Source organism: Amblyomma americanum, chromosome 11 (genome assembly GCF_052857255.1).
Source record: "Amblyomma americanum isolate KBUSLIRL-KWMA chromosome 11, ASM5285725v1, whole genome shotgun sequence".
Taxonomy (NCBI): Eukaryota; Metazoa; Arthropoda; class Arachnida; order Ixodida; family Ixodidae; genus Amblyomma; species Amblyomma americanum.
In genome coordinates this window covers 104,907,824-104,921,556 of record NC_135507.1, presented here as the reverse complement: position 1 = coordinate 104,921,556, position 13,733 = coordinate 104,907,824, and the positions used below count along the sequence as shown (strand labels likewise).

General features: G+C 48.7%; 1 protein-coding gene across 2 annotated transcripts in view; it reads right to left on the bottom strand.

Annotated features, from left to right (window-relative positions):
• Positions 1-13,733, bottom strand: part of LOC144111507 (uncharacterized) — a 93,549-nt gene that overhangs the window by 39,819 nt on the left and 39,997 nt on the right. For both annotated transcript variants that reach the window (XM_077644832.1, XM_077644833.1), the window contains exons 2-4: positions 9,678-9,837; positions 7,597-7,787; positions 6,478-6,793 (exon numbers count right to left, since the gene is read on the bottom strand). In XM_077644832.1, the coding sequence (XP_077500958.1) occupies positions 6,478-6,793; positions 7,597-7,787; positions 9,678-9,837 (667 nt within the window). The remainder of the gene's footprint in view (positions 1-6,477; positions 6,794-7,596; positions 7,788-9,677; positions 9,838-13,733) is intronic.

Below are 13,733 nucleotides of genomic sequence, written 5' to 3'. Positions count from 1 at the left end.
TCACCAAACCTATAAACAGACCAGGAGTCTGGAATGTTCATATTTATTTGAACTAGTTGCTGAGCGTCGAATCCCATTCAGCTGTTTTACTTCTTTTATAGTTTCCGGTGCGGTTGTAAGAATAAGTTCTGATATGTTAGTGTCACTGGTGGGTAGGTTACCGACTTGAGACAAGTTGTAATCAAGCGTCAGGTTGGACAGTTTTGTCGATATATGGCAAGATGATGATAGCTGAGCCGAGTTGATTAAATATAACAGAGATCTGCAATGAGATAGACGCTATCAGTGGGACATGACTCAGTTTCCTTAATAATACTGATACTCCGCTCACTAACCTAAGAAAGACTAGAATCTGGCGGGCGCTAACAGGCCCCTATCAGTACCTTGAAGGTATTAGTCAGGTGGCCTGGACAATTTCGAGACTTGAATTCACGGTAAGTACGATGTTACTGCTTTTTTTTTGTTTCCAGAAGGACACAACCGCTTTTTTTATCAATACTGTCATACCTGTATACGTTGTAGGGATGTACAGCGGGAAGAATGTAATCATCAGCAACGTTGGCATAAGACCATGTTTCTGTGAGACTGATGATGTGCTGTTCACTATTGTCTATAGGAAGGAAGAGAGCAGATTGCGTTTTGACACGAGGCTGCTGATGTTGACATATGGTAGTGACAGTGAATAGGGATACTTACGTTCTTTGTCGTGGCGATCGTCAGCCGCAAGGGGCCTAATTCTTACGTCTGGCTTGTGATTATTGCAATCATGCATACATTATTTAATATTTTTATCACACTTGCCAATGACTTCGTTTGAAATACGTCATCGACAAACAGTAGACTTATAAAGAAGGAGATTTACCAGACGGGCTATGCAAAGACGAAGAAGCCGACAATAGAATTCTGACTTGCTAAGCCTAACCATGATTCCTTGCTTCGCAGACGTGACGCTACGGCCCAGAGAGAGTAAAACTGTGAAATAAAGGTTCTCGCGGTCACATTTCTTGGGGAGGGGGGCTCAGTGTGTTTAGACTAACGTACGTAGTGAACACAAGATGAAAATATCACGCTTGCGTGCTGGCGTGCCGAAGCTTTTTAGTCATTACGTTAGTATATAGCGAAGTTCCTTGTGAGCTCTGCTTTATTTGATATTCGAAAACATCAATCATGGCGACAAAAGGAAAAGAAACACACGTATAGTGTTAGTGTCTTGACACGTCAAATAGTGCTGTATGATGATGGTAACGCCCCAAAATCGCATCATTTAAAGTCATTTTACACTTAACACCCATAAATATACGAGATTTAAAACCCCGTAAATTTGGACATTATACTTGCACTCTAAACTGGCAAAAAAATTTGCATTTGAAGTTGGCATTTTTTATAAACGTCGCACTTTCCTTGTTAATAATTTCGCATGAAATCTGCCATTGTTCTACTTGTCACAGAGAAATGTTCACAAAAAGGTGGTAAAGTTTTATACGAGTAAAAACAGTGAATGAAAACTCAACAAGGTAACAGCTGAAAAGGGGGCATTCGGTAGTGGTTTTATTTTTACCAACAGATTATATGAGTTAAAAGTTTGCCCTTCATTACGTTTTATTTAATTGAAGACAAATAACGAGAGTCACGTTTTGCGTACGTTTCCATCTTCCATACCCGGATTATTCGCGTTGCTTTTATGTTACACCCCACAAATTTTTGTCGGCTTTTGTCCGCTTTATTTCCCCTTAGAGCTTGCCACTTGATTGCGGGAACTTTTTAATTTTCATGATGCTGCTGTTTTCTTCCCAAGAGACCAAATCGAACCTTAAGACCAGTTGAACCCGTGATCAGTCTGCTGGACTGCCTAGCGCAACGGTTGTCTTTTCTGAGCTCCCACACTTTCACGCTTTTTTTTCTTCCTTTCTTCTATCTGGGCATGATTTATATAATGCTTTCTGTCAACGCTGCTATACAATCTTTATCTGTTCCCGATATACGCCACACTGCCTCGATCATGTAGAGTTGTATGCTTCCTTTTACGTACAACCATCATCTCTTTTTCTGGTTTTCAGCTCGACCCGTCCCGGGGCAAGTGTTTGTTCTTTTCGCTTCCCTTGCAAAGGGCGTATATAATCTATTTATGCTTACCTTTTTTTCTTTATTTTTTCCATCCATTCGTGCAAGGGCGGCTGGCTGGCTCGCGCGATCTCTTGCCGCTTTGTATTTGGACGCCATTTCAACTCCCTCCCTCTCTGTTTTTTCTTTCTCTCAGTATTTGATTTCTTTTTATCGCTTTTGTGCGTCCGTCTACCCCCCTCCCCTTCCATCCTCATCGACCATCCCGTGTTCCTGTTTGTGTGCTTGATGGAAACATCTCCCGCTCATGCAGCACAAGCCCGTCGCTCCCAATACTATTTGTTTTGAGCCGCGCTGACAACTTATTCCTCGCAGAGCCCGAAAGCTTTCTTTTGTATACGTCCGCGCTTGAACCCTGCTGAAGCAACGTGCATCCGTATTTGCTTCCTCTTTTTTTTTTGCCTTCACAGTTTCCCGCCTTCTTTTGTTGTTCCGTTCTTTCTGTCAGAAAAGTGGCCACGCTGACCCCACTTCTACTTACGTTCGCGACGGGTAACGCGAGCTCTGTCAGGCAGTGGAACCTCAGCGATTGAGAATTGGCGGTGACATCTGCTGCAATGCCGCTACATTCTTGCGTTTTATTTTCCTTGTCACGTGTGTTCCTGTTTTCTAAAAGATGTCCTAATTTTTCTCCTCTTTTCGTCCATTTTTGTGCGTGCGATATCCTGTGTGGATACGACTGTGTGCCCCGCTGTACGCGCTTCAGTTGTCGCGGCGGTGGTCACCCGACCATGCTGCCTCGATAAAGATTGGCCGTGCTTGTTCGACTCTACCCCCCCCCCCCCCCCCACCCCCCCACCCCAAAAAAAAGCAGAGAAGAGAAAGATCTTGAAACATTCGGGCTTGTTTTCATAAACGTATGCGATCGTGCGGAGAGCTTTAGCGATCGCTTTCGAATTAAACCGGCTCGGGCGTGAAAAACTCGCTGTCACTCACGACGTGTACGTGTACACGGGACAGTGCGATACGGAGCGAGACCTTGGTTCCCGTTCTGACCGGTTCCAGTGAAGTAAGTGAACTCGCTGAGCGCACCAGGACAGGGTCACGTGCGGACTCCGCTGCCTTCTTGGTACGGCCAGAGCAGAAGCGCGGAGACAGTTAGGCAGGACGAGGAGATGCATGTGTATACAGGGCTGATCACAAGCCCCCAATAAGCCACAGGTTCCGCTTTCGAGCCATGCATAGTCGGGCACTTGCGGTGCCAAAGAGCCTATCAAGATTCTCAGGGGTGAGGATGGGACTTCTCGTCCTCCAGAGGCTTTGAGATTTGGGGTTGCCGTAGGTGCTCCACTACTGGCTCAAAAACAGTCCTTGTGGCCTGCGAGCTTTTTACCAACTTTGTCTACAAGGGCGGACTCATTTATGGGGGGGGGGGGGGGGGGAGAAATTTGGCATGGGAAAACCATGCTAGACACCATTTTTCGGGAAAAAAGTGCGAGGAATGCATGGTTCAATTACGGCAAAAAACCACCCCATCCAAGAGTACGTGACCCAAACCATCGGTACCTGCCTGCACGCCTGTACGCACGTACAGGCGGGTACAATTTCGCGCCCACAAGGGTCCAAATCAGCTTGTCCCCAGACGAACACTTATTATCACCTAGTGAGTGCTAAAAAGGGGTCCAGAGATCAGCACCCTTCTGGAAGGGTGCACCACATCAATTCCCTTCCTCAAGGGTGCTGATCTCTGCACCCTCTGTTACCCCCAATGGGTGCCAATGGGTGTTCATCTAGGGACAAGCTGATTTACACCATTATGGGTGACAAATTGCTTAGCGTGATATGCATGCTGCCTGCCTTGCCCTTCTGTGCGCCCGGCTAGCACTCTACACGGAGCCTTAATTAGGTTCTAATAACCCGCCTGTCAGTTCCAGAACATTGTCTGACATTACAGAGCTCTTTCGCCACGACATTAGCTCGTTGCATTGAAAGCTCAGGCGCCTGAATTTCACATAACGTAGGCTATGCAAGTCACGATTATCTACGGCTTCACATGCAAGCCAATCTGCTGCGGCTGACTTTTTTCCCTTCAGTTGCCATCACTGTAAACATATCTCAGTGCCCTCTCCATATATGATCATCGTGCGCATTTAGTCTTTTCGTAACTAGCATAATTGCCACTCGATGTTCAAGCTTGTAACGCTCGTTCAGATTAGGAATTCGAAACCTGAAACGGCGAGCCCGCTGCTCTTTGATGATCACTCAGAGCAAATGTAAGCAACATGTCTCCTCCAAGCCAGAACCACCCGTACCCACCCAACCACTGCGGTAAACGAACCTCACACGACGAGGAAACTTTTTCCTGCCTAATGTGCCGCTGCTTAGACACGTGCTAAGTACGAGGTCCTGGTGTGCGGGGCCTGCTGCAAGCATTCCCGCAACACTTCGCACCTGAAATGTGTCCAGAGACAATGTTTGGCACTAATCGGGGCACTTAATGAAATGCTGCACGCCACGGCTCACGCAGGATTGAAGCTGATATGTGTTGAGGCGTGTTCAGGGTGCGCGTATCCTTGCGGCACAGTAAGCGGCGCTTGAGACAGACTGCCAGACTTGTCGCCTTTTCTGGGGTCAAGAAATGATAGAGATAGCGGTGCCACCGTCATCTGATGCGACTACCCACTACAAGGCCTGCATAGACCAGCCGAAAAATGGGCGCATGGCCTCAGCAGAGAAAAGAGCGCTTTCCTTTGTCCTCGTTTAGCTGGCGGCGGCCTTAGTTATTTCTGCTTTTCTGCGAAATTTACAGCGGCGCCGGTGTCGACGGTGTAGCAAAACATGACCTCATGGCGACACGCAGTGCTGCTCGTCAGAATGGAGTGGCTTTCCGCATGGCCTCATGAGAACACGCCACGCTAATTGGCCAGAACGCCAGTCACTGACTGACCCGGATACAATGACATCTTTCGTGAAGTCGCGAGACATTCACCAAAGCTTACCCGTGTAGCTAATCCGAGTGTAGCGTCATAAAAGCTACATAGATCTTACATCCTGAACGGGAATTACTAAACACTCTGACTGGAATAGCCATCTCGAACCACCTCAGCTGTCCCTGGAATTCACAATGCAACAGTGGTAAACGACCGGTCACGCTCATACCTCGGCAAAATCACTAGTGCTCACTCAGGCTCACTGATAAAAGTTTGGTCAACCTACGGGCTCACTCAAACTCACACTTACAGAGGCCAGGGCTCACTCGAACTCATGAGCTGAAACTCATTTGGGTTCACAGCTCACTTGGGCTCACTCAGACTCACCACTTATCCGGGGTCAACCACGCATAGCTACTCACGTCTCACTAAGACTCACGACTCATCTAGGCTTGCTCATCATTTCAATTGACGACTCATTTGGACTCACTCATTTAAACTCACGACTCTCCTGGGCTCACTCATTTCGAGTCATTACTCACCCGGCTCACTCATTTCGACTCACGACCCATCTGCGCTCACTCAATCTGGCTCATTTGCACATTTAAACTCATGACTCACCCAGGCTCGCCTTGACTCAAGTCTGCTATAATCTCGCACATCGGACAGCTTAATCGTTTTTACGCCAAACAGCTCAAGTTTCGTGCCCAAAATGTAAAAAAAAAAGATGTTAGAAACACGGTGATGCGATGAGTTCTTAACTGCAGCTAGCCTATAGCCTGGCCTGGCTCAGAAGCCTAGAGGCCTGTAGCTGCCGGTCGCGGGACATAAAGATCTAAGACCGCTGCATGTGTTCGGCAACCAAATAAATATAGCGAAGGAAGAACCAGAGCAACCGCGATACCGCAAGCCACAGCTAATGCCCAACGATACCAAGCGCGGCGACTAATAAACTATTCTCGCCGTTTAGTAATGTCCTAGAGTGCAGCAGCCACATAAATTACAAACCATGAAACCATGAAATTGTTCATTACCATCATCTCGACCAAAACCGTATGCATTAATACGAGTGCAGAGGAAACTCTCGTTTATGAACGTTGCAAACTCGTGCCGAATTGTCATAGTGGGTTCACTTGGGATCGTGGGATTGTTCAACCTCACATCATGGACTTATTTGATTTGATAGAATCAAAAGGACACAGATCACGATCTGAATGTCAGCCTGTACTCGACACTCACATCATGATCTGGATGTGAGCCCGAACTCACTACTCAGATCGTGCATTGAACGCGAGTCCGGGCTCACTGACTACTCAGATCATGATCTGAGTGCGAGTCCGGACTCACGACTCAGACCATAGTATGAAATGAGCCCGAGTAAGCCTAAGCGAGTCGACTCATGAGTGAGTTCGCCGACCTATGGTCACACTTGGTGCTGCACGCATTCTTCTCGTAAGCTGTGCGGAGTTAATTCGGCGCCCCTTACCGGTCAGGTGGTCTGTCCTCTTGAGGTCCAGTCCCTTGGCGGGCGACCCGCTGCGGTCCTGGCCGAAGGGCGACGGCGGGGAGCCCGCGTCGCCTGGCCCGGCTGTGGAGAGCAGGTCGGGCACGCTGTGCGGCGACCGCCACCGGTCGTGCAGCCCGTGGGGGAAAGGCAGCGTCGGGCCGCCCAGCAGGGGACTGCGCACGTCGTGGGGAGACGAGCCGCCCTTGTTCGAGCCGGGCCTCTGGTGGGCCGCCGCAGCCGCCTGCTGGTGCGCGTACGAGCGGGCCGCCAGGTCCAGGCACGACGCCATGCGTTCCTGTGTCGCCGCCAAGGGTCGCAAGGCGTGAGTGGGCATTGTCATCACCCTCGTCATACTCAGCCTTACTATGGGCACTAAAGGACAAAAACCTCTCGCGTATCCCCCCCCCCCCCCCCCCCCAACTTCATAATCTCCTCCGCCAACCCGTATCTCTGAGACCCACTGGTCCACGCTTGCCTCCTCTTGGAATCCATTCCGTTACTCAAAGGGCCCATCGGTTACCTTGCTGATTGCTGTTGTTTGCTGCACAAAATAGTACATACCCACAAGGGGGATTCGCCATAACCAGTTGGTGACTATACTTGTATTGCAAATTGCATGCGGCAAACATAGCATGACCTAAAAAAATGGGCTACTCAGTTTCCGTGACAGAGGTGGTCGAGGGTGGTTATCTTGTTGTTGTTGTTGTCCACATAATGCATTCGCATTACATGCCCTGCTCAAGCCCATTTCTTCCTCTTCGGTCTTCGCGATGAGGTTTTAATGTAACTTTTTTAAAATTCTTCTGTATCCGAATATGAGGAGGAAGCGTGTTGATGTGCACGTATTTGCTTTTACCGAGTTTCTTTGCACTTTCGCTCAAGTCATATCCATTTTGACTGGCCAACTATTTTATTTCCAGGTCACTAGCGCCGTCAATGTCCGACGCTAACGAATTTCGCACGCGCATGTAGAAGAAATAATACTGGTCCCTTCGCGTCAGACAGCAGCCACTGAGTCAGCGGTACAGAGAGAGAGAGGGAATGAAAGTGACGTCAGACAGAAGGCTCAATTCTGCGTTCGTCGTGGGGGCAACGTACAGCGTGGAGTACCTTGGCGAGAGGGTCGAAGCCCGCGTGCAGCGGCGGGAACAGCAGCCCCCGGGACAGGTCTCCCTGCGGCGGCAGTGGCATGAAGGGCGCCGAGCCCACGAGCAGGTACGACGACGGCTGCCCGTACAGCAGGGAGAGGGGGAAGCCGCTGGGCTGCTTGCCGCCCAGCAGGGGAAAGCCTGCGCAAGCATCCGACACCCTTGCACACAGTGGCAAAACCCTACAGAGAGCAGAGAAAAATTGATCTATTGACTGATTGTTTGGTTATATGACTGATTGATTGGTTTATTGGTTGATTGATTGATTGATTGATTGATGAAATTAGTTTAATTTGGAATAGCTCTAGCCTGTAAGATGAAGTTGTGTGGTTTGGGATGACACCGTCACTATTTAGCCTGCAGCCTTAAATCTAGCTAAAAATCACTGCTGCTTTCGAGTACGGCCTTAGTGCCAGCAGGTTTTATTTAATTGTTCTTTGGCGTGCCTTTCGGGTCGAAACAGTGCTAAAGGCAGCGCACGACTTCTGTAGAAGGCGCACGTGACATGTGACGGGGCGGTACCAAGAGAGGAGCGTTATAGACGGGCGCTTCATTTGGCATTGCAAATTCGCCGTTTGGGCGTGTTGGATGGATGTATGTTGATCGTATGACAGGCCGCTTATAAGTGCTAACCTCTCAACAAAAGGTTGGTGAAGAGCACTTGGGCAACTCGCCGGTCTTACAAAAGGAATTAGCGGCCTTGCAGGAGGTGGCTTGACTCTATCCTGAGAGCACAGCTGGCACTTCCTGAGCCCAATGGTCACCCCACGGCGCCTCATATGTTTAATAAGGCTCGCTCCTTGGTTAGGGCGTGGATATTGATAGAAACAGGTGAGTGCAGAAAAGACACTGAAGCAAAGAAGACTCTCCGGGAGAGGTCGTAGCTGAAGATAGTTGATTTCGGACTCCGCAAGAGGAACGTTCACTACAGTAGAAATGTTGCCCGTGTAAAGGAAGAAATGTACGCCCTTTTACATTAATAGATTTCACGGAAGACGATACACGGATGTGTAAGCAAACAAGCGGGCGTTATGTGCCTGCAAGAGCAGCGCAGATCGCAGTGGGAAAGGAAATTACCGAGTTAACTTTAGGCGACTCGAGGAGAGCCCCATCCACCAGGCAACAAATACGAGATGATGGAGAAACATGGGTTGATGTTATTTCAGTGATTAAAGGGGGAAAATGGAGTCGAGTAAACAAGCGCATTGCGAAAATAACTGCACTCTAAGCCATGAAGACTAAAAAATTCCACATGGGTTATTCCCTTGGGAGTGACTTTTGTTGCTGAAACCGTTAGACCCTCAAAAGGCCAACCGTTATCCCTGCAGAGACTATTTAAAAGGAAGATCGGCTACGGTTTGCCTACGCCCGCACTAACCGTTCTTCATGGGGACTCAGTGGTGCAGTTGCTCCAAATTTAACCCTTTTTTCCTTGGAGTGTAGCCGTTACACTTTCAGAGTGGCAGAGTAGACGAGGGAACGGGAACATAGAGTGCCAGAGGCTTACGGGGAGGTGACCGCGGCTGCCTCCGGACAAGAGTAACGGTGAGATCACTGGGAGATGCCTTTGTTCTCAAGTGTGTTTAAAGTGGCTGCTTTTGCTGAGGATAACCAAGAATTTGTGTGCGGCTTGTGCGTGGCTTATAAGGTGTCTGACACAACTTTATGGTCGTGATCTGAGGCTTAACTACTCAAAATGAAGTGCTCTAACGAAGTTTATGTCAGAAATAAAGCTGAAGAAAATACATGAGCTTAGCTGGCCGCTTGGTCCCTCTATCTGCTCCGTCGTTTTGTTCGAGGGTAAGAGACCATCACACCAGGGAGAAAATTATTGGCACTGTTGGCCAGAAAATAACGTAGGCACCTTTAAATCGCGCTGGAATATGAGTTAACTTGATGCATGGATGATTGGACAGCGTCACCAAAGCGACTTATTGCCGCGTTGTGTTGCATTGTCTTGAGCCACAAAGCTCCACAGGTATACTGGCTCACTGTCGCCGTAGTACTGACACCATCGTGCCGAGCACTGACCAGCGGGCTGCGCCGTGGGCAGGAGGGGCCCAACTCCGCCGGCCGTGGCCGCCCCGACGCCCGCCGAGCGACCCTTGTCGTCGGGCGATGGGCTCGAGGGCACCCCTCCCAGAAGGAACGGAGACGCCGGGCCGCCGTCGTCCAGGCCCCCGCCGGCACTCTGGGAGAGCAGAAAAAGCGGACAGTGAATGACATTGATTTATTTAGTACCCTAAGGTCCCGGCGGGGCATTACACGGAGGGGGGAGCCAATAACAAAAATGCACGAGGGTTCACGTCATACATAATACAAATATAGAAAACACAAGAATGAAAGGATACAGCGTGAATTATCAGATTGGGTCGGTGTTATACATCGTGGGAACGGTGCAGTTTACAATGAAGAAAATAATATGTACACGTGCAAGGCTATATCTACGGAAAGCGCACGTCACGAAACCGAAATCACAGACCGCGGATCAAAACAGGAGGGGGAGGGGGCACCGAAGTCAACCTCAAGAGTGTCACGCGATAGCATTAGAGCGCGAAATCGATTAGTGCCACGAACTAGCGACACTAATTAACTGCGCGTTGCTGTGCAGTAATTTACCCACTGTGTGAGGAGAAGTGCTCGTAGAAGGCCTCCGCTTATCCTCACTGAACACTTGGTGGCGTGCAAGCCGTTACAAAAACTTATTTAGACAGTCTAAAAACTGTCTATAGACTATTTTTGTAGGGGGGTAGCGTGCGCCGCTCGCGACCCAAGCGATAGATATTCGATTCCAGCACTTGACCAAATAATTTTTCTTTTAAGCGAAATTGACATGGCTCTGACGTCGCGGCCCTCTCGATCAGTGAATATTTTCTAGTCACTCTGCCACGCTGAGTTTTAGGCTGAACAGGACCCTTAATGCTATTCGTAAAAAAGCAAGAAACACTGCAAGGGGATACAATCCTGAGAGAATTTCGCCAGCCGTAACTGCTCCTCAGAGCCCATTCACACTTGCGAGTTGCGAAGGGCATGCTACGGGCTCTCCCTTGCGACCAGAGGATCGGCTCGACAAATACACCTGCGCACGTGACCCGCCGGTCGCCGTCTCGAAGAGTCTCTTTTGGAACATGAGTTGTCGGTCTTCACTGTTACAGGCAACAGGAGGCCGGATGCGGAACAAACCTCCATCCACCTCTGAGCAGCCGCTGATTGGTTGGCGGTTTGCGACTACACGTCGTCTACGCGAGATGAGTGCCACCCAGTGTGCGCGTGGTCTCCTCTATAACACTGTATTATGACACCGTCACCCTCCAGGGCGTCAGGCAAGAAGACACGATCTAGCCAGTGCTGTTCACCGCCTGTTTACAGAAGGTATTCCGAGGCCTGAATTGGGAACAGTTGGGGATAAGAGTTATTGGAGAATACCTAAATAATCTGCGATTCGCTGGTGGCATTGCCTTGCTGAGTCACTCAGGAGATGAACTGCAAATCATGATCAATGATTTAAACAGGCACAGCAGTACCGTGAGTGTTAAAATTAACATGCAGAAAACCAAAGCAATGTTAAACAGTCCAGCAAATGAACAGCAGTTCACAATTGGCAGCGAGGTGCTAGAAGTGGTAAAGGAATACGTATACTTAGGGCAGGTAGTGACAGCTGATCCAGATCATGAGAGGGAGATAACTAGAAGGATAAGAATGGGGTGGCAGCTTCTCTCAGGTCATGAGTGGCAGTTTGCCAACATCCCTCAAGAGAAAAGTGTACAACAGCTGCATCTTACCTGTACTCGCCTACGGGGAAGAAACGTGGAGGCTAAAGAAAACGGTTCAGCTCAAGTTAAGGACAACACAGCGAGCCATGGAAAGGAAAATGATAGGTGTAACGTTAAGAGACCGGAAGCGGGCAGAGTGGGTGAGGGAACAAACGCAGGTTTATGGCACCCTAGTCGAAATCAAGATGAATAAATGGGCTTGGGAAGGGCATGTACTGCAAAGGCAAGATAACCGCTGGTCCTTAAGGGTAACGGAGTGGATTCCAAAAGAAAGTAAGCGTAGCAGGGGGCGGCAGAAGGTTAGCTGGGCGGATGAGATTAAGAAGTTTGCAGGCAAAGGGTGGCTACAGCTGGCAGAGAAGAGGGTTAATTGGAGAGACATAGGAGAGGCATTTGCCCTGCAGTGGGTGTAGTCAGGCTGATGATGATGATCCTCCATTCGCACCGTCACTCTAATTTTACTTTCCCTTTACCCTTTTCCCAGTGTGGAGTAGGAGGCTAGGTTCATCTTAAATTATCTTAAATGAAATTATTTTCTCTCTTGCGACTCGCAGTAGCAAAGTTGGAAAATCGAGTAGCGTGCGACTGTCCTGCGGCTGTCGCTTTTCGACCAACACGGTCGCACAGCCTCTGCCAGCGTGAGTGGGGCTCTTAGAGCCGCAAGAGATTAGCGACCACACTGAAGTTTTCATTATGAAATGGCCAAATATGACCAGGAGCGTTTTCGCCGGAAACAAAGAAAACAACGCTGCTACTAATTAAGCACTCGCGACGGCACAGTTACTTCGCTGAGGAGGTCTCGCAGATGCTGGTCCGACACCGTAAAAAGCAGTGAGTGCATTGTTTCACGCATACAAGAAGGTATTGCTTTCAGCTGATAATATCCTGTAGCGGTGACTATACACGCAGGGATCAGGCCTAGCAAGCAGTTATTAACTGAAGGTTGCTGTAGCATCAAACCAAACGCAAGACTATATATAACAGCGTTCGTACTCTGTATGTGTCTGTTGAATTGCCTTGGGTCCAGTTCAAAGCGGATGAAAAAATATTTTCTAGATATAAAATAGACTGAGGGCAAAATATAAGCTAATGACTTTATAGCTCGTCCATATAGAAGAAAACAAACTTAGCGGCTGTTATAGTAATCCATGACCTTTAGACTCAGTCCGGCTGTTTTTAAACCACGAACTCTGCAAATGTAGCGTCTGCCTCGTCACCAGCAGTCCTGAATGGCGCAGCACAGGCCAAGTGAGATAATAATAATAATAATAATAATAATAATAATAATAATAATAATAATAATAATAATAATAATAATAATAATAATAATAATAATTGGTTTTTGTGCAAAGGAAATGGCGCAGTATCTGTCTCGTACATCGTCGGACACCTGAACCGCGCCGTGAGGGAAGGGATAAAGGAGGGAATGAAAGAAGAAAGAGGTGCCGTAGTGGAGGGCTCCGGAATAATTTCGACCACCCGGGGATCTTTAACGTGCACTGACATCGCACAGCACACGGGCGCCTTAGCGTTTTGCCTCCATAAAAACGCAGCCGCCGCGGTCGGGTTCGAACCCGGGAACTCCGGATCAGTAGCCGAGCGCCCTAGCCACTGAGCCACCGCGGCGGGCAGCGAGACCGCAATCCTTCGCAACCAGTCCAAAATCGCTTGGCAAACCTAAGCCAGACAACGCGCGCCACACGTGGCCAACAATCCGTTAGCTGACGGCGACAAGCGAAGGGCAATGTTTTAAGAACACAGATAACGAAAACCACGCTGATATCAAGGAAAGACAACAATGAGGGCGGCCCCATAGAGGTTCTGTGCTGCACGCACTGCTGCCCAGATGTGTCTAGGTTGGGTCACCTGTACTGCGCGTTCGCCACGGATTAGCTTTATTCCAGAGCAGGGCATTGCGGAAGCGGCTCACCAAGTTGTTCCAAGACAAATCCGAAATAGGACATGCAGAACGATGCCATAATAAGCTCGGCTAACGGCAGTGAAAGGGCTGAGAGAAAAATTTGCTTCGAATAAGCATGAGCCTGTTATTCAGAAGCAAAGGAAGACAGCTAAAAACTACCACTAGCAGTCAATACTAACGCAGGTAGGGCAGAAGTCTTAATACCATATCGGTTGGACAGTTTCAAGAATTTGCCGTGTTATTTAAAACAATAGGTTATTTAGTGCTTTAATGTCCAGTGTCCCAAATTCACTACGTACCGTTAGCAGGTCGTGTATACTGCCTACTACATGGAACCCGGATGCAAAATTTAATGTGAGCGTGCTCTCAGTAGCAAGTGCTTTCGGTTAAAAA